Source organism: Bufo gargarizans, chromosome 3 (genome assembly GCF_014858855.1).
Source record: "Bufo gargarizans isolate SCDJY-AF-19 chromosome 3, ASM1485885v1, whole genome shotgun sequence".
Classification (NCBI taxonomy): domain Eukaryota; kingdom Metazoa; phylum Chordata; class Amphibia; order Anura; family Bufonidae; genus Bufo; species Bufo gargarizans.
This window is the reverse complement of record NC_058082.1, coordinates 341400811-341424534: the sequence shown is the minus strand read 5'-3', so window position 1 is coordinate 341424534 and position 23724 is coordinate 341400811. Positions and strand designations below refer to the sequence as shown.

General features: G+C 43.3%; 1 protein-coding gene across 1 annotated transcript in view; it reads right to left on the bottom strand.

Moving 5' to 3' along the window:
• The window catches only part of KCNH1 (potassium voltage-gated channel subfamily H member 1), a 386448-nt gene that overhangs the window by 157414 nt on the left and 205310 nt on the right, over positions 1-23724 (bottom strand). Inside the window, exons 8-9 of the mRNA XM_044286155.1 lie at positions 16436-16635; positions 3319-3571 (exon numbers count right to left, since the gene is read on the bottom strand). Coding sequence (XP_044142090.1) covers positions 3319-3571; positions 16436-16635 — 453 coding nt within the window. The remainder of the gene's footprint in view (positions 1-3318; positions 3572-16435; positions 16636-23724) is intronic.

Genomic DNA, 23724 nt, shown 5'->3' with positions numbered 1-23724 from the left:
ACATGAAGCTCTTTAAAACATGACAGAATCAAAAACCTGTCACATATTATACAGAAAGCCTAGGCTGCTACTATGGTGGCCATGGAGAGGGAGGCCTTTCAGAACCAAAAATACTGCCCATATATGCCATATAGTGCACGTATAATACCACCGCAAAAGACATAATGTAGCATACAGGTAATACATCCAAAGGGTATTGTCAATTCAGCTAGGGAACAGTGCAGACCTTACTCACTAGGATGATCCACCCTTAATGCCGGACTCCAAATGGGCGACAGTCCCTAATCTGACTAAGTGCACAGGACCTACTTTTTTAGGTGAGACAATAGAGAATACTATCAGACGTCAGAACCAATGAAGAAACAAACGCCGTGTAACGTACCAAGCAGGGCCAAAACTAGGAGGTAATGTCAGAACAAGAATCAGCAGTCAAAGGAGAAGACACTAACTGGCAGAAGGTCAGAAGTCCAGCAATCCACGTGAAGCACAAACTAAGCATGTGAGGCAAGTTGACTGTTGAAATACCCTGCCGACAGAAAGTATATGACGCCGGCGCCAAGTCTAATTAGCCCCGCATCCCTGCTATCTGATATCCCGATCAGCCCCACTGTCAACTGCGCTGGTTACCATGGTATTGGAGTGATGCCACTGGCACCTCATTAGAGAGGCCAGACTCAGTACCGCAGTAGCACGGAAGGGTTTTTACCTGACAGGTATTTTAATAACTGTGACTAATGTTGCATAAATAATATCGCTATGTCGTGTTCAGATGATACTTCCACATTGATTCCAAATTATACCGTCATACAGCGCCACATATTACTCTCATAAATACATAGGTGCGTCTTCACTTTGCAAAATCTGACAGCTCCTGAATACAATTTAAAGAGCTTCAGCATAAAAAATGTATCTAAAAAAAGAAAGGCAATCACGAGAAAACTGAAATATAACACAGCAATCATATGATTATACTGTTTATGCGTGACTAATGGTTGCCACACAAGCTGTGACAGATACACCCGTGCTGAGCTGACCTGTTACTGATAATCCTGCTACCCATAAATGGTCAGATACTGGATTACTTTACATTAGAGAACAGTATTACAAAGAATGATTTACAATGGGATTATAACGACAGACCACCCATATCAATCCTCCTTTCATTCATACAAACTGGGGAGATGGTGGCACTGTGACCCACATCAGGTTATAAGTTACAATCAGACCAGGGCATCAGCTATGGATGTATGATGACGGACAGACTCGTAAATGAAGACTTCAAAGAATTTGATTCTATATCTACAATACAGCAATCCTATAACCGTCTAGCATGGGAGAAGATTATAGGGGCTGCAGAGAAATGAGACATGCCCAGGCCTTGGTGCCTAAGGGGGCTCGAAGACACATAAGAAAATACCAGTATCAAAATGTCACATGGTGGATGGGGGCCCAGAGGACAGGCTATCAATAGGTATCATGGTTCTTTTGTAACTCCCTTACAGTTTGTGTTAGGTTTGCAGTCCATGCCCACTATCCTCCTGTTGGCCCTTGTGGGTGTCTGATGCCACGCCACTCACCATGCCTCCTGGTATCCTGGCCGGCAGCGTCCTCTGCATGCTCCTGCCTGATGGTCTCTTAGGCTACATGCACACGTTCAGGATTTATGTGCGGAGAATCCGCACTGAAATCCGCAGGTGTTCACAGGCAAATCCGTGCGGTCAATCCGCATTAATTGGTGCGGATTTGCATGCGGATTTGGTACGGATTCGGTGCGGATTTTCCGCATGCGGATTTCACTAAGTGAATTAAGAAAATCCGGTCAGGAAAAAAAAAATTGATTCACATGTCGTGGATTTTAAAATTCGCACCGCAGGTCAAAATCCGCGCGGAAAAAATCTGCATCGTGTGCATTGAGAATTTCAAATTCTCATAGAATACAATGTACATGACCTACGGTGCGGATTTTCCGCACGCAAATCCGCGCGCAATCCTAATCGTGTGCAGGGGGCCTTAGGGTGTGCACTCACCTCTGGCCTCTTAATATGGTGTGTGTGTGCTTCGAAGTCCTTCACCAGCCTGTGGCTTAAGGTCCCTGGGTATTTAAGGCACCCTCTCCAGGCAGAGTGTGCCTGAGCTTTAGGTTCCCTGATGACAGCCTAGTGCTATTGCGGTTTACCACTGTTTATGTGCCTGTGCCTGTGTTCCTGCCATGCTCCAGGTTTCCATCCTGGCTGTGTGAGTCTACACTTTCAGGTCCAAGTTCAGTTAAGTTCATTTTTAAGTTAATCCAGTCTGTCCTCTCTGTCTGTGCTCCAGTCAAGTACCCAGCCTGCCTGCCTGCCTTGTGTGTGCCTAACCACTACCCTGTACGCAAGTTTTTCCTGGGTCTACGTTAACTCTGCCTGGATCTCTAAAACCAGCATTTAAGCCTCGCTGCCTATTCAGACTATGCCTGCGGTTTTCCTGTGTTTTTGGTGCATTTTCTATATCCAGAGCTCCCAGTGCTTGTACCGGAGTCTCTGACCCCAATGGGTCAGCTGCCAATGGGGTGGGTTGACCATAGACCTTAGAGAGAAATTTCCTGGTCGGCCAATGCCCTTCTCTCTTCCAGCCAGTGACTACACATGCCCTCCTAAATTCAATTTCTGTGGCCCACATCTCACCTCCTAAGCCCCCTTTTCCAAACTGGAAGGGGAGGACAGAAAATGGCAGCTATTAATGGCCACCACAGAGGGACAGCTAGATGGGCCAAATGGTTCTTATCTGCCGACACATTCTATGTTTCTATGCACTGTGGTATATGGTTCTGCTGGGATGGTAATTTGTGCTATGGTATTGCCGACCCCACCTACTTATGTTGTCCTGCCTTCTGTCAGTTTGGGGCCACTTTTAGTTATTTTTTTATTGGCCACTTTAAGTTCCCAGTCTTCCCCTGGCTGCCAACTATACTGTACAGGGCTTATCCCGGGAGGTAACAGTCCAGTTGGTAACCTGCAGCGAAGTCCAGATCCCTGAATAGAGGTTAAAGGATGAATACCAGAATAACGCCCTTAGGGTTAGCCCTATGCCAAAACGGTTAGTTGGCACAGTGGGCTCACACACTGATCCATTGCAGTTTGTATGGAGCGACAGAATGCATGCTTGACCACCCCTCCATACAAATTCTTCCTTACCATGGTCATAGTTGTGAGGAGGAATGGACCCTGTACTAATCGGGGTACCAGGGATGAAGCCACCAACTATCTAAAGTTTATCACCTATCCTGTGACATCGGTAAACTGCCCAGTGATGGTGCACATATAGAGCCATGCAACTTACCCAAAATAGCCACGACCTCATCATCCTGGATAACTTCCAAAGACCCGGAAACCACGAAACACAGTGTATCTATACTCTCCCCAGCATGGTAGATTAAATCCCCTGGGGCACAGTGCACAGTCTGGAACTCCATGGCCAGAGCCCTCAGGCAGCCATCGCTAGCTAGTCGAAATGCTGGGTGCTCCTTGAATACTTTGCGGTTCAGGTGGACGCAGATATCTGCTCGCATGTCCTTAGGGCAAATCTGAAGAACCTAGAAGAAAACAAAGTACTAGATAGTCAGGTGGAGCAAGCCAGAGGAATGGAGCATACTAGCAGAAGAGCATGGTCCTATACAGTATGTGCTGTGATGCCGAGCGATTCATTGTACAGTCAACTCAGGGTTGGCCGAGGGATTGGAAGACGACTGCTACTAAGAATGAAAGTGGTTTACCTTCCATGCAATGAGTGTCATTTTTCATTTAAAGGAACTTCCTCAGGCTGTGCACCAGATATAACTATTTATCAATTGGAGAGTTCTTCTAATCTCTGGGCCACATAATACCATCACATATTCCATTATGGATAGAAACATCTGCACTTTAATATCCAAGCAATATATACCCACAATTACAGATGATATCTAGTAGTGTTATTTGGGAACCTCGTTGCACTGTACTGTATGGTAAAGCTTGCCATGTGGGATGAACCCGCAAATTTTGGCGGCACCAGCTAAGCATCTAATGTGTATGGGACCTCCTCAGCCGATGGGGTGAGAAGAATTGGGAAGCTGAATTTCAACATGCCCGATCCTTTTGTTATCAGGGAGATACTGGAAGCAGCTGCCAGAGGAGTATGGCAATGGCTTTCTCCCCTCTCCCCTTTCAGAACCCTTCCACACTGATCCAATTACATTTTTTAGCACTATATGGTACCTCAGAAGTATGGGGGTATAAATAAAAGATACTACACCAACCTAAGGACCCATTTACAAGGGAAAATACACAGTAAAAAGATAGATTAAAATTGAACCATTCATTCATGGTCACTGACTGCTGATTAGCTGCATTTCCCTCCCCCAGCATGGGGATGAAGGATTATAGTGATCATTCATCCCCATACAGACTTACTGTTTGCCCACAGGTTTACAAGGAGATGTGCTGCCAGCAAACAATGATTTTATGTGCCACAGAAAAGATCAGATCACCCCACAAACTAGTGCTTGCATGTTTTTAAGGTGATCGGTGGCACATTTACACTTGAACAGGAGCAGTGCTGCAGTAACCAGCATCGTCCACTACACAATGGATGGAGCTGTGTAGTTCTGGCGCCTACTTCCAGTGCTGGACATAGTGAGGATAGACCATCAATAGACAAATCACAGAAAAACCCCTTTAATTATTTGCAAATAACTTGATAACATTTTTACATTTCAGAACAGAAACAATTGTCTATAGAAGGCAGAGATTTGCTTGTACAACAGCCAGGCAGAAGCCCAGTGTAACGAGGTAGATATAAGGAGAACTTTCCAGCCTTCAGGATATAAAACATGCTTATGTTCTTTCCTCGGTGTAGAAATACGTTGTTCTTGTCCTCAGACTGCCCTGGGGCTCAGACATGGAGAATATGCAATAAACAGCAGATACTAGGGTCATGCAGTGTTACTTTCAGGCGCTGCGTCATTCCTCCCATCCTTTCCTAAGGTTTTATGATCCTTAGGGAAGAGCCGTCCGTATTTCATGATTTGTTTGCTTATACAATGCTGCGCCGGAGCTGTGAGAAATGATATATATATAATTATGGAGACTTTCGAGGTGTTTTACAAGGGAAGATTGCTGCAGTTCTCAGAGTAATGTTTTGCATTCCACATTATGAGGATATCTGATAGCAAAGACCAGCCTGGAGGCTCTAATCTCAGTTCCTCACCATTTTCAAGATCATTGATTGTCGTCAGTGAATGAGAGCACCCTTCTTTACAGACAAACCTAAAACCCAAATAAAATGGGCACAGGACCTTTGGTGGCAAGTGATAGCTGGGGTTCTTACTGCCACTCCATTCATCTCCATGGGACTGCAGAAGAATCGGCAAGTATAACGTTTGACTATCTTCATGAGTTGAATAGAACTGCAATATGCATGCTGGACGCCGTTCCAGGTGATAAGTTAGATCTTGGGGCAATGCCGTAAGTGGGCGGCATGGTGGCTCAGTGGTTAGCACTGGTGCCTTGCAGCGCTGGGGTTGAATCTGACCAAGGACAACATCTGCATGGAGTTTGTATGTTCTGCCTGAGGTTCCTCCCCCACTCCAAAGGCAGACTGCTAGGGAACGTAGATTGTGAGCCCCATTGGGGACAGTGTGATGCTAATGTCTGTAAAGCGCTGCGATATATAAGTGCGCAAAATAAATAATGAAATGTAAATGAAGAAAAAAAAGATGTAGCAGGGCTAAAGCGATCATTTTCCTCTTTGGGACAGCGCTGCTATTGCGTTTTGACGACGCTTTCAGTAAGGCCACGTGCACATGGCTGAAGTCTAGAAGGCCCTACTGTGTCTCCTTATGTCTGAGATTTTCTCCATTTTTTGTTGGATTCTGTATGAATTCATCAGATATTAGATTATGCTTTATGGACATATTCTCCCATAGCCATACTGCTAATAGGGGAGAATACATCTGTAAAATAACGCCATAGTAAGTATCACACAGCAGCAGACGGAGTGCCTCCATACAGAGGATTCTCCAGTGGGATCAAAGAGATACAGCCTTAGGCCTCATGCACCGGAACTGCCTGCCGGATCCGGAAATCCGTATGCAAACGGATATCTTTTTTTTCTGGATACGGATCCGTTAGACTTATTCATTGAAATACCAGATCCGTCTCATCCGGAATAAAGGGTCCGGTATTAAATTTTTTCAAAGCTAGAAAGAACTGCGCATGCGCAGACTGAAAAAATGGGTCCGGCTATGCGGCAATTTCCGGAGCACTTGGTACCGGATCCGGCACTAATACATTTCAATGTGTGGTAATGTCGCAGCAAGCTGTGGTATTTTGTCCGGTCAGATACCGTACAAGGGACAGAACGCAAGACATCCTGATGCATACTGAACGGATTGCTTTCCATTCAGAATGCATTAGGACAAAACGGAAGCGTTTTTTTCCGGTACTGAGACCCTTTACCGGATTTCAATACCGGAAAAGAATAACGCTAGTGTGAAAGTACCCTAAGGTGAGGGACTACGGCTAAGTCTACTTTCACACTCGCGTTTGGTGCGGATCCGTCATGGATCTGCACAGACGGATCCGTTCAGATAATACAACCGTCTGCATCTGTTCAGAATGGATCCGTTTGTATTATCTGTAACATAGCCAAGACGTCTTGAACACCATTGAAAGTCAATGGAGGACGGATCCATTTTCTATTGTGCCAGATTGTGTCATAGAAAACGGATCCGTCCCCCATTGACTTACATTGTGTGCCAGGACGGATCCGTTTGGCTCAGTTGCGTCAGACGGACACAAAAACGCTGCAAGCAGCGTTTTGGTGTCCGCCTCCAAAGCGGAATGGAGACGGAACGGAGGCAAACTGATGCATTCTGAGCGGATCCTTTTCCATTCAGAATGCATTGGGACCAAACTGATCCATTTTGGACCGCTTGTGAGAGCCCTGAACGGATCTCACAAACGGAAACCAAAACGCCAGTGTGAAAGTAGGCTTAGACAGCCATCACCCAGACTACTACTAGGCCAGTACAATACTAGTGCTAAATTGCAGCCATCCAACCTGCCTCCATATTCCTTACTGGTGCCAGAGAATTGCACTTGAAATCTGCGTCTATTGAATGCATTTGAAGTTCTATGTTGAATTTAGTAAAAAAAAGACTTTGTTACGTTTAACTCTGGCCTCCTTCTTCCATTCTATAATTTCACTGCACCAATCCCCAGGGAGCAATGGCCTGATGTAGTGCACCGTGACACAACACTTCATCAAGGCCACTACCACTCCCATCCTCTGTCCCGGCTCCTCGGTGGGGTTACTGCAGAAAGCCCAGATGCTTTTCTTAGAATATTTAATTTTGGGGAAACCATACTCCAGATGCATTGCTCATCCATTAGAGGGCCAGACTGAGTGGCCAATTCCCAGAGTCACTCAATGTTAATGCCGCTATCCTATGAGCTGTAACTAATGTGGTTATCGAAGACTTAATCAATACGCTACCTTTCCCTGGAGAGGAGATATCATCATCGACTCTCTAATGTTACCCTCTAGATAACATAACACTGGATTCCTGGAAAAGGCATCATCCACAACAACGGTGGAAATGTCGAAGCTCTAAGTGCTAGGACGAGCAGGAACCCCGAAGTTAATTTACTGAAACATTTGTATTATTTCCCATCCAAGAAGCAAACTCATTACTCAAGTCAGTGGCAGTGACAGCCTCCGGAGTACACCTATCTACGTCCTCTGTGATTCCTACAAAACAAGCAGCAATTTGATGCATTAAGTGGTTTATTCAAATGTGCACAGCTTGTAATAAAAAATGGAGACAGCTCGCTGCGGGCCAGCGCAGCGAGATTGTAGATGGCGAAACATAAGCTCCGTGCATCACACGCAGGATTTACTCATCATTTTTTCAAGGAAATCTACTACATATACTCAAAATGAATGCATGCGACACTCAGGAATTTTGAACCTCTTTTTAAAAGCTGCAAAAATATGAAGGATAAATATAAATCTTCTGCATAATAGGATTGCGGACACACCTTTATCCTTTATACAGTAAGCGCCTTTTTTCCCCCCAGTGGCGGCTGCTGCTAGAAATTCAGCTTTTCAAGGCTACAAACAACTTGGACACGGAGGACATCACTTTTACATATGTTAGAGGTGACCTTGCATTAAAAAAGATCAGTCTGAAATCTTTATTTTTTCATTTATTTTCAGACCCCCTGATATTCAGTTTATAACCCTTTCCTAATTTTCTCATTTGGCTATGATTCTCTCAGTAATGCTTGCCCAGGATGCTGCCCCCTCCCCTGCCTCATATCTACAGCCTGTGGGAGTTACCCTCCCCAGATCCTCTCGCCCTCTCCACTCTCTGATCTGCAGTGTACGACCTAACCCTAAGGCCTCTTTCAGACGGGCGTTGCGGGAAAAAGTGCGGGTGCGTTGCGGGAACACCGGCGATTTTTCCACGCGAGTGCAAAACATTGTCATGCGTTGCACTCGCGTGAGAAAAATCGTGCATGTTTGGTACCCAAACCCGAACTTCTTCACAGAAGTTCGGGCTTGGGATCGGTATTCTGTAGATTGTATTATTTTCCCTTATAACATGGTTATAAGGGAAAATAATAGCATTCTGAATACAGAATGCATAGTAAAATAGCACTGGAGGGGTTAAAAAATAAATAAAATAAATTTAACTCACCTTAGTCCACTTGATCGCGCAGCCCGGCATATCGTCTGTCTCCTTTGCTGAACAGGACCTGTGGTGAGCATTCATTTCAGGAACAGGACCTGTGGTGACGTCACTCCGGTCATCACATGATCCATCACCATGGTAAAAGATCATGTGATGGAACATGTGATGACCGGAGTGACGTCACCACAGGTCCTGTTCAGCAAAAGAGACAGACGAGATGCCGGGCGGCGCGATCAAGTGAACTAAGGTGAGCTAAAAAAAAAATAATTTTTTTTTAACCCCTCCAGCGCTATTTTACTATGCATTCTATATACAGAATGCTATTATTTTCCCTTATAACCATGTTATAAGGGAAAATAATAATGATCGGGTCTCCTTCCCGATCGTCTCCTAGCAACCGTGCGTAAAAATCGCACCGCATCCGCACTTGCTTGCGGATGCTTGAGATTTTCATGCAACCCTATTCATTTCTATGGGTCCTGCGTTCCGTGAAAAACGCACAAAATAGAGCATGCTGCGATTTTCACGCAACGCATAAGTGATGAATGGGTCGGTATTCAGTGCGGGTGCAATACGTTCACCTCGCGCATCGCATCCGCGCGGAATACTCGCCCGTGTGAAAGGGGCCTAAGGCCTCATGCACACGAACGTTGTTTGTTTCAGTGTCCGTTCAGTTTTTTTGCGGATAGGATGCGGACCCATTTTCCTATATACTCATCCTACACCTATCCGCAATGATTAAGGTGTCACATGATCGGAAACTAGTTAATAAAATCAGAACACATGATATTCTTCCTTAAAACATCCACATTCTTAGAAAATCAAAGATCCAAACAATGCAATAGTTAGCGGAGAATTTTTTATCAATAATACTGTAAGATCAAATCATGTCTCTTATTCAAACCTGTAGGAAAACATCCAAAAAGCCTCTCTATTGAGGAGCTTTCTCCGATGGTCTCCCCCCCGCAGGGGAGCTGTAACCCTTTCTATACCCTGTGCAATAAAAGCTGAAATATCGTCTCCATGCACTAGGGCAAAGTGCAGACTGGCAGCAGAAACATTCCACGTTGTAAAATGGGGTATATTAGAAATATGTTTTCTTATCCTGGTTTTAATTTGTTGTGCAGCCTACATATTAAAATCTGTAAAGAATAAATCAAGGCAACTGGACAGATATACCATGACCTGGATAAATGAGAACCTTCACAGACATATTGAAGTGAACAAAGCTCACAGGTAATTAATATACGGCAAATTTAGTGTTACAGTTGAGAAAAGTGTTAACCTCAAATCTTTTACGATTTGCCGTAGACTCCACTTTCATATGGTTACAACAAATGCATCTGCCATGTCCACACTTATCATTTCCTTTGCTAGTCAACCAAGTTGGTTTTGTCTTGGGAATATCTACATATAAACTAGGGCTAAGCATATTTCCCAGCGTAGGCGCCCGACGTGCCACACACTTAATACCGCTCATTGTGAACGTGGTCCAATCCTTATCATAGCTAAGTACAGGAAAATGCTTTTCCAAAGAACATCAATGAAAATAATAAAGAAAAAAAAATAACCCCCTTAAGGATAAGTATCGTATTTGCTACTAGTTACAGTGAAAATTTTGGGGAATTTAGGGATATTTGCCAAATTCTAAAAAAGCATTTTCCTGTACTTAGCTATGATAAGGATTGGACCACGTTCACAATGAGCGGTATTAATAAAGTGTGTGGCACGTTGGACACCTACGTTGGGAAATATGCTTAGCCCTAGTTTATATGTAGATATTCCCAAGACAAAACCAACTTGGTTGACTAGCAAAGGAAATGATAAGTGGACATGCACACGTTCAGGATTCATGTGCGGAGTATCCGCACTGAAATCCGCAGGTGTTCGCAGGCAAATCTGTGCGGTCAATCCGCATGAATTGGTGCGGATTTGGCGCGGATTTCACTAAGTGAATGGAGAAAATCTGGTCAGAAAAAAATAAAATACATTGACATGCTGCGGATTTTAAAATCTGCAACGCAGGTCACAATCCGCGCAGAAAAAAATCGGCATCATGTGCATTGAGAATTTTAAATTCTCATAGAATACAATGTACATGACCTACAGTGCGGATTTTCCGCGCGCAAATTCGCGCGGAAAATCCGCACACGCAATCCTAATTGTGTGCATTTAGCCTAAGGCCCCTTTCACACGAGCGAGTATTCCGCGCGGGTGCGATGCGTGAGTTGAACGCATTGCACCCGCACTGAATCCTGACCCATTCATTTCTATGGGGCTGTTCACATGAGCGGTGATTTTCACGCATCACTTATGCGTTGTGTGAAAATCGCAGCATGCTCCTCTTTGTGCGTTGCGGTGCGATAATCCACGCAACGCAGGCCCCATAGAAGTGAATGGGGTTGCGTGAAAATCGCAAGCATCCGCAAGCAAGTGCGGATGCGGTGCGATTTTCACGCATGGGTTCTAGGTGACAGTCTATTCACTGTATTATTTTCCCTTATAACATGGTTATAAGGGAAAATAGCATTCTGACTACAGAATGCATAGTAAAATAGTGCTGGAAGGGTTAAAAAAATAAAAAAGTTAACTCACCTTATCCTCTTGTTCGCGTAGTTCGTTCCCGGTCTGTTCTTTGCTAGCTGTGGGCTTGGGCTAAAGGACCTTTGATGACGTCAGATCACATGCTCCATCACCACGGTGATGGACCATGTGATTGGAGCATGTGATCTGACGTCATCAAAGGTCCTTTAGCCCAAGCCCACAGCTAGCAAAGAACAGACCGGGAACGAACTACGCGAACAAGAGGATAAGGTGAGTTAACTTTTTTATTTTTTTAACCCTTCCAGCACTATTATACTATGTATTCTGTAGTCAGAATGCTATTATTTTCCCTTATAACCATGTTATAAGGGCAAATAATACAATCTTCAGAACATCAATCCCAAGCCCGAACTTCTGTGAAGAAGTTCGGGTTTGGGTACCAAACATGCGCGATTTTTCTAACGCGAGTGCAAAACGCATGACAATGTTTTGCACTTGCGCGGAAAAATTGCGCATTTTCCCGCAACGCACCCGGCTCTTATCCGGGCAAAAAACATGACGCCCGTGTGAAAGAGGCCTAAGTGTGGACATGGCAGATGCATTTGTTGTAACCATATGAAAGTGGACAGGACTTTTGAGTCTACGGCAAATCATAAAAGATTTGAGGTTAATACTTATCTCAGTTGTAACACTAATATTAATTACATTGCTGATTTTCGCAATCAAGAATATAATCTCGAATTCGCGAATATATGACGAATATTCTACAAAATAGTCGCGAAATATCGTGAATTCGAATATTGCCCCTGACACTCATCACTATGGACAACCCCATTTTAGACTTTGGGTTCCCTAGTTAGACGGTATTGGGACCTGGGGGAGGTCTCAGTTTTAACGTTTTTAAGGATTTCTCTGCATCTCCAATGCAAGTTTAACAAGGCATGGGCATAGAAATCCATGACATCCATTATGGCAACTGAGTGCTCTGTTGTACTGGACAAATGTAATAAATAAAAATTTACTGAAAATCAATTAATGAAAATCGGACATTGCTTTTTAATAGTGGTACGCAAGAATAATTGTTAAAAACACACTATTAAAACTGGCCTGAACAAGAATGATGGTACCCCTAGAAAAAAATTGAAAATTATTTGACCATAGGGAGTTTGTTTTACTGTCTTCCTCTTTTGCCTGTATAGATAAGCGTGCTTTTTGAGACTGCGCATTTGTTGTGCAATTCAGCCATACTGTAAGGCTACTTTCACACCCGGCAGGGTTTAGCAAAAACGCTTCCGTTACTGATAATACAACCATCTGCAAAAATATGTTCAATAGAAATAATATTTCTGCTCAATACTAGGTATAAGTAGCTGCTGCCAACATCTGCGGCCTATCCCAATACACAAGAAAAATCTAATTTATCAATCCTGCTACAGGATACAGTTACAAAAATACCAGATAGAAAACAAAAAAATTGCCGCCCCCTTGGCCCTCATGGACAAGATTCACAAAGCAGTCTTACATGGATCCCATTACAAGGAGTGTAACCTATAACAGATCTCCAGTAGTACATGGACTCTATGGTCTTTTGGTCTGTACTCCGTACATCCTCCATTTGGACCTCATAGTTTACTTTTTATGAAGGGCTACATAATACATTTCTAGTATGAAGATTATGTTATCCCCCTTACAGGGGCGGATTGGCCATAGACCTTACAGGGAAATTTCTTAGTGGGCCAATGAGCCCTTCTCACGGCCGGCCAGTGGAAGTTTTTAGGGATGTATTTTGTGCTACTAGCGGCACTATTTTGTGATGAACTGTGGTATTAGGCTCTGTTGGGGAGGTATAATGTGCCACAATATGGTATTATTGGCTCAACTACAAAACGGGGCCACTTTTAGTATTTTTTCCAGGGTCACTTTAAGTTCCCAGTCTGCCCCTGCCCCCTTACCATACACAATGGTCCTTAGATCAGCGGGACCCACAGGGACCCTGAAGAATGTGGAAACAGAAGACTCATTACGGCTTGTGCAGTTTCACCTACACAAAGTAAATGGGCCCTATTTTTGCACAGTAATTATTGGGGCACAGTCATTATCTGACCTTTTTGCAGGCCCCTTTATTGGATCCATGCGCCAAGGATCCTGACTGTTGTACTACCCTTATAGCTGCAAGGCAGCCTCCATAAAGGCCAGATTCTACTTCATTCTGACAGCCTCATTTTTCTGTTCTGTGATGCAGTGGTCCACACTTATATGTCACGTATGCCACTGCGCAGAACAGAGAGAAGAATTCAGATTTCACCCAATGTAGAAATTCTGAACTCCACTTTCAAAAAATGTCTTGAGAAACACAGCTCCTTGAATTGCTAATATTAAAGGAAATGGGTCGGCTTTGTTGTATTTTTGCAAAGTGTCATGTAACTTTCCTCCTCCTAAAAAGAAAAAATTTCTTCTTCTGTGCTTTTTCTGTTGTGTCAACTTCAGTTAGAACAAAGGAACAGTCATCGTAAGAAATGAAGATATGTTCTCGGTGCCCTCCCCAAGGTTTATTCTGACCTACTGGGGTAGACTATGAAACATAACAGAGAAAGAACTCATGCCGACATCTAACACCTACAATAGTACTCTCCCTAAGCAAAGGAAAACTGTACGCTATCAAAATATCGGGCTCAGGAATATATTTAGGATACATTTTTGGTGGTTCTTTTGACGATAAATCATGAAAATATAGGAATTTCTGATTTATATAACAGTGGAATTTCTTTTAGACATAACCCCAGGTAAAAACTAAAAATTCAGATTCTGCTCAGAGCTTTGCTACCTCCATAGAACTACCTACGCAGGGTCTAATGATGGAGATATCTTTGCACCACCAAGCTTCTTGGCTATGAAGAAGTGTTTTCATGAGCAGTTCATTCACCAGCATGCTAAAAACTTCCTCTGCTCACTCAAGAGATGGACATGACATGGTGTGTCATAGTCGTGGATGGAAAAGCAATGGACAGGAGAATAATGGAGTCTCCATTGGATTGTTTTGGGGGGAAAATAAATTTTAAAGGGGTTTTCTGGAATATACATTGATGTCTTATCCATCTCCGTTGATGGGCATAAATGTGTGTCCTAAGGGACAGTGGCTTATCTGTACATGTGGCTGTGTCTGGTACTGAGGCCCAACTGCCTTCGTTCCACTGATCAATGGAAGTTCCAAACCGACAACCCTCATCAACCACACACTGACCTATCCTAAAGATATGTGTTTTCCCAGAAAACTCTCTTTAGCTTTTGCTAAAGCATTACGAGTAAAAGCATTCCATGCCCTAACACTTCCACTGCTCTGCCCTCCTTCAAAAATAATACAAAACAAAAATTTCTTAGAAATGTTTTCGATTCCAAATTTCTGATCAGCATCAGGTTAAGACTCTGGAATTATTGTTTTTTAATGCATTTTGACTTGAAAAATTCTCAATAGTTTGGAAAATCTTAGTAATTTGGCTTCCGAATTAATTAGTGATGAGCGAATCAAAGTCCACAAAGTGGACTTCAATCTTAATTTCAGGATAAATTCGATTCGCCGCAAAGCCAAATTTCCTCGTGCTTCGAGGTAGCGATTTAACTTGAAATAGTGTAAAAAACAAAAAAAAATTATAATTACCTGATCAATTTGCTCATAATCGGCCGCCCACCACCATCTTGCTTGAAGATCTCGGCCGAAATCCTGTGCGCGGTGGCGTATGATGCCACCACGCCGGCCGACGTGATGCCGTCATTTCACGAGCAAATGGATCAGGTATTTTTTTTTGTTTTATCTTAAACTCTGTTATTAATATCAGATGCTGCAATCATATATGAACACAGCATCTTAGGGGTGCAATGACAGGAAGCGCCCACTACTTACAAAGAAATGCGCTTTTTGACAAAGTAATTAGTCACAAAGTGGATTCTTTTGTAAAATTCGGGGAAGCAGCCATATTGAATTTTTAAATACTTTGCTCATCACTAGAATTAATCTTCAGAAAATGACCTATTGTTTAAATCACATTTTTAGGTTAAACATGTTTTTACAGAATTTTGATGATGTTATTTTTAATTTTCCATGTCAATCTATATAAAAAACAACAACATAAAATCCTGCGGTTTTCACACTGGCCACTACACCTTATACCAGGTGCCGCTTCTTGTTCTGTACAGATCACTTTACTGCAGTTATCTGCTTATGATTACAGGAAAGATTAGAATGACATATATCAACTATGTATAGATAGTCCACCATTTACAATAGATGATATCAAACCTTTTCTTCTCCCTCCTGACCTCTGCACAGGTCATGGAGCATGCCTAGAAAACACTCCCATAGAAGTCAGTGAGGTCAGCTCCTGTCTATTGTGTCTATGGCCCATGGTGGCTGCTGTAAAGTAGTTCTCTAAAGGCTGTTAGGAACAGCTCAGGCAAGATAGCCTTCTTCATAATCATATTCAGGAAATAAAAAAATCTGCCATCAGAAAATAAAAACAGATTGGAAAAAAGGATTTTTGTCGCTATAAGGCAGAAAAATGTTTTGGTGAAACATTTCCTTTAAGTCCACTTTCACATGGCCCTAAATGTGGTTCTATAGACCCCAGACCCCAACTTAGTTTGCCATACAACCCTTTGGTGATCTTAGTTTGGGTTAGAGGAACCACAGAATGTCTGGATGCTTGGGCGAACCTTAAATTGGGCCAAATTATGGCCATGTGAAACTGGGACAATGCTATACTGGATCCAGAAAAGGGAAGAAGGAGAAGCCTACACACCACTGAGATGGTCAATGTGGTTGCTTTCAGGCGCTTGGCTTGGAAGGGAACAGCCTTGGATGGTTGTATCCCTATTTCTATTGGACAGTGAGAACTCTGCAAGCAGAACTACATTGTAGTCAAAAGTGGTGAGACATTGCCCCAAGGGTCTTGGAAAGCACATGGAGGAGAAACAAACCACCAGTCCCTTCTGGTATGGATAGAAAAACCCAACTCCATAATGAAGGACTTGGCATAACCTTGGCTCTAAGGACCTGCTCATATGTATGTATGCCACTGGAGAGAAATATTAGTCAGTACACCCTATCTTATATATCGTAAAAATAAAATGTTCATCCTTATGGTAGTTATATAGTGGAAAGACCTCTGGAAAAAATATTCTTACCTTTTCAGTATCAATGCCTCGGGACATAGACCAGGTGGACACAATATAATCCATGACTCGCTCACTCAGACCCTTGGGCACTTGGTAAAGTTTAAGAAAGTCTCTCACACTGTTAAGCATCTCGTGGTATCGGTTCGTGTTGGCGTACATTTGCTGGAAGATAGTTGTCACATTACCAAAAATGGTTGCATATAGAAGCGCTGAAAAAGAAGAAATATATTTGTTATTTTTATCTATGAATTGGCTTTGATTTTAGTTTTATGTCACCAATAGCATTTCAATAGTTCACAAAATCAAAAATGTAAAAAAAGGGAGCCTGTCAGCAGGGAATTCACTGTTAAACCAGGCACAGAACCTTGTAAGGCTAGATCAGCTGAATATGTAATGATAGCTTTCACTTTTGCTGGTCTACTTTGCCAGGTGAAAAATCTATGCAGGAACCTAGCCATGTCAATCAAGGACAGGAAGGGGCTGGCAGGGGAAGCAGGAGGAGCAAGGGAGCACAGAGTGGCTTGGGCCGCCCTCTGTGCACTTAACTGCATATAGATTCATAGTACTTTTTCTCCAGAATGAAGCAACGGATTGGTAAGTGAAGTGCATCCTTACATTCAGCTGAGCTATCCCTACAAGGCATGGTGCCTGGTTTATCAGAGAATTTCCTAGCTACAGGCTCCCTTTAAAACATATTTTCACTAGAAAAACTATAGTTAAATATTTTTGAAAGGCGTCATTATTTTTGGGGGTTTCAAACCTGCTCAGAAAACTTGTCATTAGCTTTTGGTCCCCAGTGATCTTCTGTTGATTTACTTTGCACAGATTTTCGAATTGCTCCAAGTAGCAATCGATTTTATTCTATATCTATCAAGTTATTGACTTTATTGGTTTTATGGGAGTATTACATGCTGCTAATGATTTTTGCACTTTAGAGACCCTCCTCCGAGGTGTACAGGACTGCTGCTATCTATTGTACCCTATTTGTTCAGTATCAAATAAATTATGCTCTTAATTTCTCTCCATTGTCAGTGAGTGCCCAGTTTTGCTTTTTATACTGTACTTTTAACTTGTGTAGAAGGGGTGATTCTATTTGACTGTGAAGAGAAATATTTAAATGGTCTCTTGGACCTAAAGCGTGTGTCTGCAACCTCTCTGATGATATAACTTAAACTAAATCTTATAATAAATCTTTATTGAAATCCTTAGATTACACAAATGTATGTTATACACTTAGGGACAAACATTTAAAACTATCAGGTCTGGGTAGATTTCAAGGTGAATGAATCTGCTGCTGATGCGTGTTTCACATGTGCATTCATGTCCTCCCCGGGGGAAGGAGCCGCACTCTGATACTTTAATGATTAGTTATATGTCTGAATCTACCCTACCTGTCTAAAAGCTATAGACCTGCTTCCCTACATGTTTCGCCAAGCTACATGTTTCGTACCTGTGCTGTTTTCCCCTGAAGAAGCCGAATAGCTTGGCGAAACATGTAGGGAAGCAGGTCTATAGCTTTTAGACAGGTAGGGTAGATTCAGACATATAACTAATCATTAAAGTATCAGAGTGCGGCTCCTTCCCCCTTCCCCCGGGGAGGACATGAATGCACATGTGAAACACGCATCAGCAGCAGATTCATTCACCTTGGAATCTACCCAGACCTGATAGTTTTAAATGTTTGTCCCTAAGTGTATAACATACATTTGTGTAATCTAAGGATTTCAATAAAGATTTATTATAAGATTTAGTTTAAGTTATATCATCAGAGAGGTTGCAGACACACGCTTTAGGTCCAAGAGACCATTTAAATATTTCTGTTCATTAAAAATAGCGTGGTAACCTCCTGCGGGATTTTTTTGTTCGTTAATAATATCTCTATTTGACTGTGAGCACAACATCGTGACCCTTCACGCATTGGTGCAGCTTTATTCTCACAACAGTGGCTGGAAATGGTGAATCATGTGACCTTACTAAAAACATTGGGTGAGATTTATCAAACTGGTGTAAAGTAGAACTGGCTTAGTTGCCCATAGCAACCAATCAGATTCCACCTTTCATTTCCCAAAGGAGCTATAAAAAAAATTAAAGGTGGAATCTGATTGGTTGCTATGGACAACTAAGCCAGTTCTACTTTACACCAGTTTGATAAATGACCCCATTGTAAAAAAAAAAATTGCCCTTCTCTGTGTCAATAGGTAGAAACAATGTTGCAAAGTTTGCTTCTCACCCTTCCCCTCCTCCCTCTTCCTTCCCTATGAACTTGATAGACTCAATTTTTTTTTAACTGTACTAATATATAACAGGTCTTTTATAATTTCTTCCATTGCTGTCCCTGCCATGCTGTAATAATGCTATCTACGTAAATGTTAAGACAACTGAAAATGTGCTAAAATACATAAGAACATACTTCAGATTGCAATAGCAAACTCCCAGCATAACCAATTTCTCCATATAATGAAAGACCACTTCAATTTTGTACTTACAAGCTAATGAATGGAAGAAGTAAAAAAAAGACTAAATGAGTTATTCCTAAAATTACATTTCACCTTGATCTAAGAGAGAAGGGGTGCAAATGAGCTCTTAACAAGCTCTGCCTCTAATGCCACCAGATGTAAGGCAGCTATCCTATAAGTCAGTGTTCAGCTCTTAAAATAAGCCTTGAGACATGAATTGGATATTAAATAAGCCAGCACCTCATCTGCAGACAGCTGTTTCGGGGTGATTGCCCCTCATCAGTGCAGAGCAGAGAGTACTGGCTTAACTGGGTGAGAGGCCTGTGTCCTGGTCAGGGGGGAACTAACTCTTCTTAGGGAGAGAGCACCTTAATCAGTGTGAGGAGACTTATGGGCCATACATGCTCCTCTGGAATTCTGAGAGGATAGGGATGCAAATGAGCTCTTATCACAGCTGTCTGCAGATGAGATGCTGGCTTATTTAATATCCAAGTCATGTCTCAAGGCTTAATTTAAGAGCTGAACATTGACTTATAGGATAGCTGCCTTACATCTGGTGGCATCAGAGGCCGAGCTTGTTAAGAGCTCTTTTGCATTCCTTCCCTCCCAGAATTCCAGAGGAGCATGTTTGGCCTATAGGTCTCCTCACACTGATTAAGGTGCTCTCTCCCTAAGGACAGTTAGTTGCCACCTGACCTTGAGCTAAGAAATGCATTCAAGTAAAGAAATGACAGGGGACAGAGCTTATTATAAAGGATATTTTAAAATAGACATGATAGCAAATTTGGAGCTCTGATGGTCTCCTTCACCTTGTGCTGTATCACGCAGCGCAAGGGCTTTTTCTAGAGATCCAGTGACATACCAGGCTCTCCATGGGTAAACATCTGCCTAGCAGTGAGCCCGGTGACGTCAACGGCACTAATGGACAGGCTTTAGCAATGCCCTAGCCTGTAAAATGGCTGGGGCAGCGCTAAAGCCCGCCCATCAGTGCCGGTGACGTCACCGGGAACACTGCTAGGTGGAAGCCACCGCCTAGCAGTGTAAAAATCTAAACAAAAAAAGGAGAGAGCATTGGAGCATTTGTTAGAGGGGAAGCCTGGATGAAAAAGGGCATATGTTGGGGTTCAGCTCTGAACCCAGACAACCCTTTTAAAGGGTATGTCTATTTTAGGAAAGCAATTGTTATATGTTAGGGGATTCTGAATTAATAGAGGGTGTCCCCTGTTCACAAAGTGGAGAGCAGTTATAAAGAGCGCCTCTTTTCCCTGGAGGACCTGCCCAGTCCTGCATTAAACAGATAACCCATTGATTTGAAATGGATATTGTGTAATCCTTTGCTTCCCCTGTGGTGTCGCTGCAGGGAAACTGACCACTTACTGCCATGATTCCCTTTGTGATATGGTATTTTTTTCATGGTACCCTTTCATTAAAAATAACACATATAAACTGGTAAAATCGGGTATTTGGTAAGTAAAGTCTGTTATACCACTTACATACAGTATTTTATATCAGATTCTCAGAGAAAATGATTTGGGATATCAGCCAGAATCCTACAGGATTGGGGGGCCGTTATAGAGCTCTTCCAGTGTTATCATAAAATAAACCAACTGGTACAACCTCCAGACTAGGCTTGACAGCTGGACTGCTGCCTGGGACTACCACATCAAAACAGACATGCTGAATTCGAAGGTTTTTGGTACAACAGGAGAACAGTTTGAATCTGCCTTTGTACTAATTGGACTTTGTGTCAACAGTTTGTCACTGGGAGAAGAGAGGCAGGGGCATTTGAACCCTACTACAATTATATGGTTGAGTGGCCAACCAGTCCTGCATTGAGATAACTGCACTTGTAAATGGGATGGAGTGAAATTGGGAGTAAGAACTGGTCGGGAAGGAGATGGGAGGGAGTTTGTGGTACAAAATGAATAACTGTTCAAACAACAGCTACCATATTATGCAGATCTTCATAGACCAAGGGTTGTAGACAGTATCGGACTGGGGTACCTAGGGCCCACCAGTAAAATTTATTTTGGGGGCCCACCATACAGATACATTCAAATATAATAAATAATCTAACAAGTTTTTTATATGAACATAGGCTGGTTGAGGTGCTGTACATTGAATATATGTATGAAATCCAGTAAGTCTACTGTGTTATGTGCCATTTGTGCAGGGGGTGGGAGACTAGGGGCCCACTCTGCTCAGGGGCCCACCGGGGGATTCCCCTGTACCCCTGTGGGCCAGTCCGAGCCTGACTCTAGCTACACTTCGCCTTTTGCCCACAAATTCGGCAAATCATTATGTTCATCTCCTCCAGCAACTTACCGAAAAATTGCCACACCGCTTAGTATGGCATTTTCCCGCCAACACTGCATGCTGAGTGCCTGCTACCGCTGCCTTTGTGAACCCCTGCACCACTACTTTCCTGGCAGGTAAAAGCGGGTGTTCTACCCCGGGCATGTTTGGCTCCCGACCTCCCACTACTGCCACCCTACTGACTCACGGGCACGCTACCACCTTGCTGGCTCAGCCACTGCCTCACGCACAAGCTGCCACACTCTTTCCATGATGATGATGATGAAGCCCCTTCTTCACCCGACTCCCAAGTTAGATCATCTACATCATCATCCGCTACTGTCTGCATGTCACTGATGTCCCCCTCAATGGTCTCAGGGCCAAGAGCCTGACCGCTCACAACACTTGCTCTTTTTTATATGAACATAGGCTGGTTGAGGTGCTGTACATTGAATATATGTATGAAATACAGTAAGTCTACTGTGTTATATACCATTTGTACAGGGGGTGGGAGACTAGGGGCCCACTTTGCTCAGGGGCCCACCGGGGGATTCCCCTGTACCCCTGTGGGCCAGTCCGAGCCTGGTTGTAGAACACATTCTGAAACCCTTGACTTGGGGACCAAGAGAGCTTGACCCAACCCTGCCTTGTCATGTAGGAGCTCTATGCCAGACAGCATAACCCAGAGGATATTAGCGTTATGGATCAGAAGAAAGTCAATGACAGAGTTCTCTTTCCCCTGAATAGTAGAGACAGCAGACACTGACCTTTAAATCTAGTTCCTTGAGGTTGCAATCTCTGGTTAAACTCTTTAAGGGGCATACTGATCTGATAATAAAACAGGCTACTTACTGCTTGGCCATAGTAGCACAGCAGGATATAGCTAAACACAGGATGCATTGTGAGCTAATTTGACATAAACAACAGTGTCGGCACCCCACGCAGGTAGGGGAGCGAAGAAGCGGTTGGCGTCCTCATCTCCGTGGTGACCAGGGTGCGGGGAGGACCTGGCCGCGCACGCCTCCTTAACATGGCCGGCTCCTTATCCCCTAGACAACGAGCTACAGGGGATCTGAGCGCTGATGGGAATGAATCGGCGCTCAGCTGTGTGATGTGCAATGAGAGTCACGTGACTCACCTGTAGGGGCTATTTAAACAGGCAGCCCGCTGGCCACAGGTGGCCTGTGATTGGTCTTACTACCCTCATCAGCATTTCATCATATTGTGTACTGTTTTTCACCTCGACCTTGTGACCTCCCTAGATTTGACATGACCTCTTGGCTTCTGACTTTGGATTGTATTGACCTTGTTGTCATGTTTTTCCCTATGTACCTGTGTGACCTCCTGGCTTTGACCTTTTGCTTTCTGACTCTGTTCACGGTTTTCCTCTTATCTACTTTAGGCCTCTGCACGTATATAAGCTAGTGACCGCCGCCAAGTTGTATGCCGTCAGGACGGGTCGTGCAACTAGGTAGGGATAGAGGTGCGGGTAAAATTCAGGGCTGCACTATTCCCTCCCTTCCGTGACAGTCACTTTTTTTCTTGGGTTGTGTCTAGTATTGCAGGAATTGTGGGTTCTGGACCTTCTAAGATGTCTGATCTCCTTCTCTAAGGGCTACTCTGTTGATAAGGTATCCTCTCTGACAGCTGTAGTCTTAAAGGTGAAGGTTCTCTGAGCTCTGGCCTAGTTCTGAAGGAACTCTCATACACATATCCTTCCTGTAGCTCAGTTCAGATTAGACTCCCTAACTAACTAAGGGGCAGCCCTGGTGCATCACCCTGGTAACCTAACCTGTCTGACCATATTAACCGTTTGTTGCCTATACATTGCTATTAGGTGTACATAAGTCATACATAATTAAGTACTTTAACAATAAATGACATTTCACATAGTAACATTAAATTAACTCTTTTAGCCTTAGTTAACCCTTTGCAGTAGTCCTCTGGGTTATTCCACAACTTGTCACACAACTTTTTTTGGCCTGGGCTACACAAGCGACCAACAGAAGTGAATGGGATTACAACACAACAAGTTGTAACCCCAGAATCTCAAAAAATCTAGCACTGATGGGTTTTCTTCCATTTTTGGGTTGAGGTTGTGACTCCAATCACTTCCATTATGTTGTATGGCTCCACTACTACGCTAGGTTCTTTGGCTGTGTCTGTAGTCAGAACCTTACAGCTGTGATATGGCTGTAAAAACACAGCCAAATCGCTGAAAAGTTGCAGTCAAGTCGCAGTCTCATGCAGCTTACATTGTGATCCAAGAAGGCAAAGTTGTGCGCAAATTGCCACCAAAAATCCAACACATCGTGGCATGTTGCTTGTTGCAATGAGCCATTCAGATCATCACGTTGCCATGTAGCCCGGGCCTTATGCTTTACAATAGGCTCAATCTCAATGATTTATCAAGATGTACAATAGCAATTTCAGCTCTGCTACATCTGTACGTGCAGAAATGAGAAGCGATAGACTGAATACTATGATTTATATTATCTGTACAAATGAAATATCTGGTGCCCCGACACAGCTCCACGCCTGTGGTCC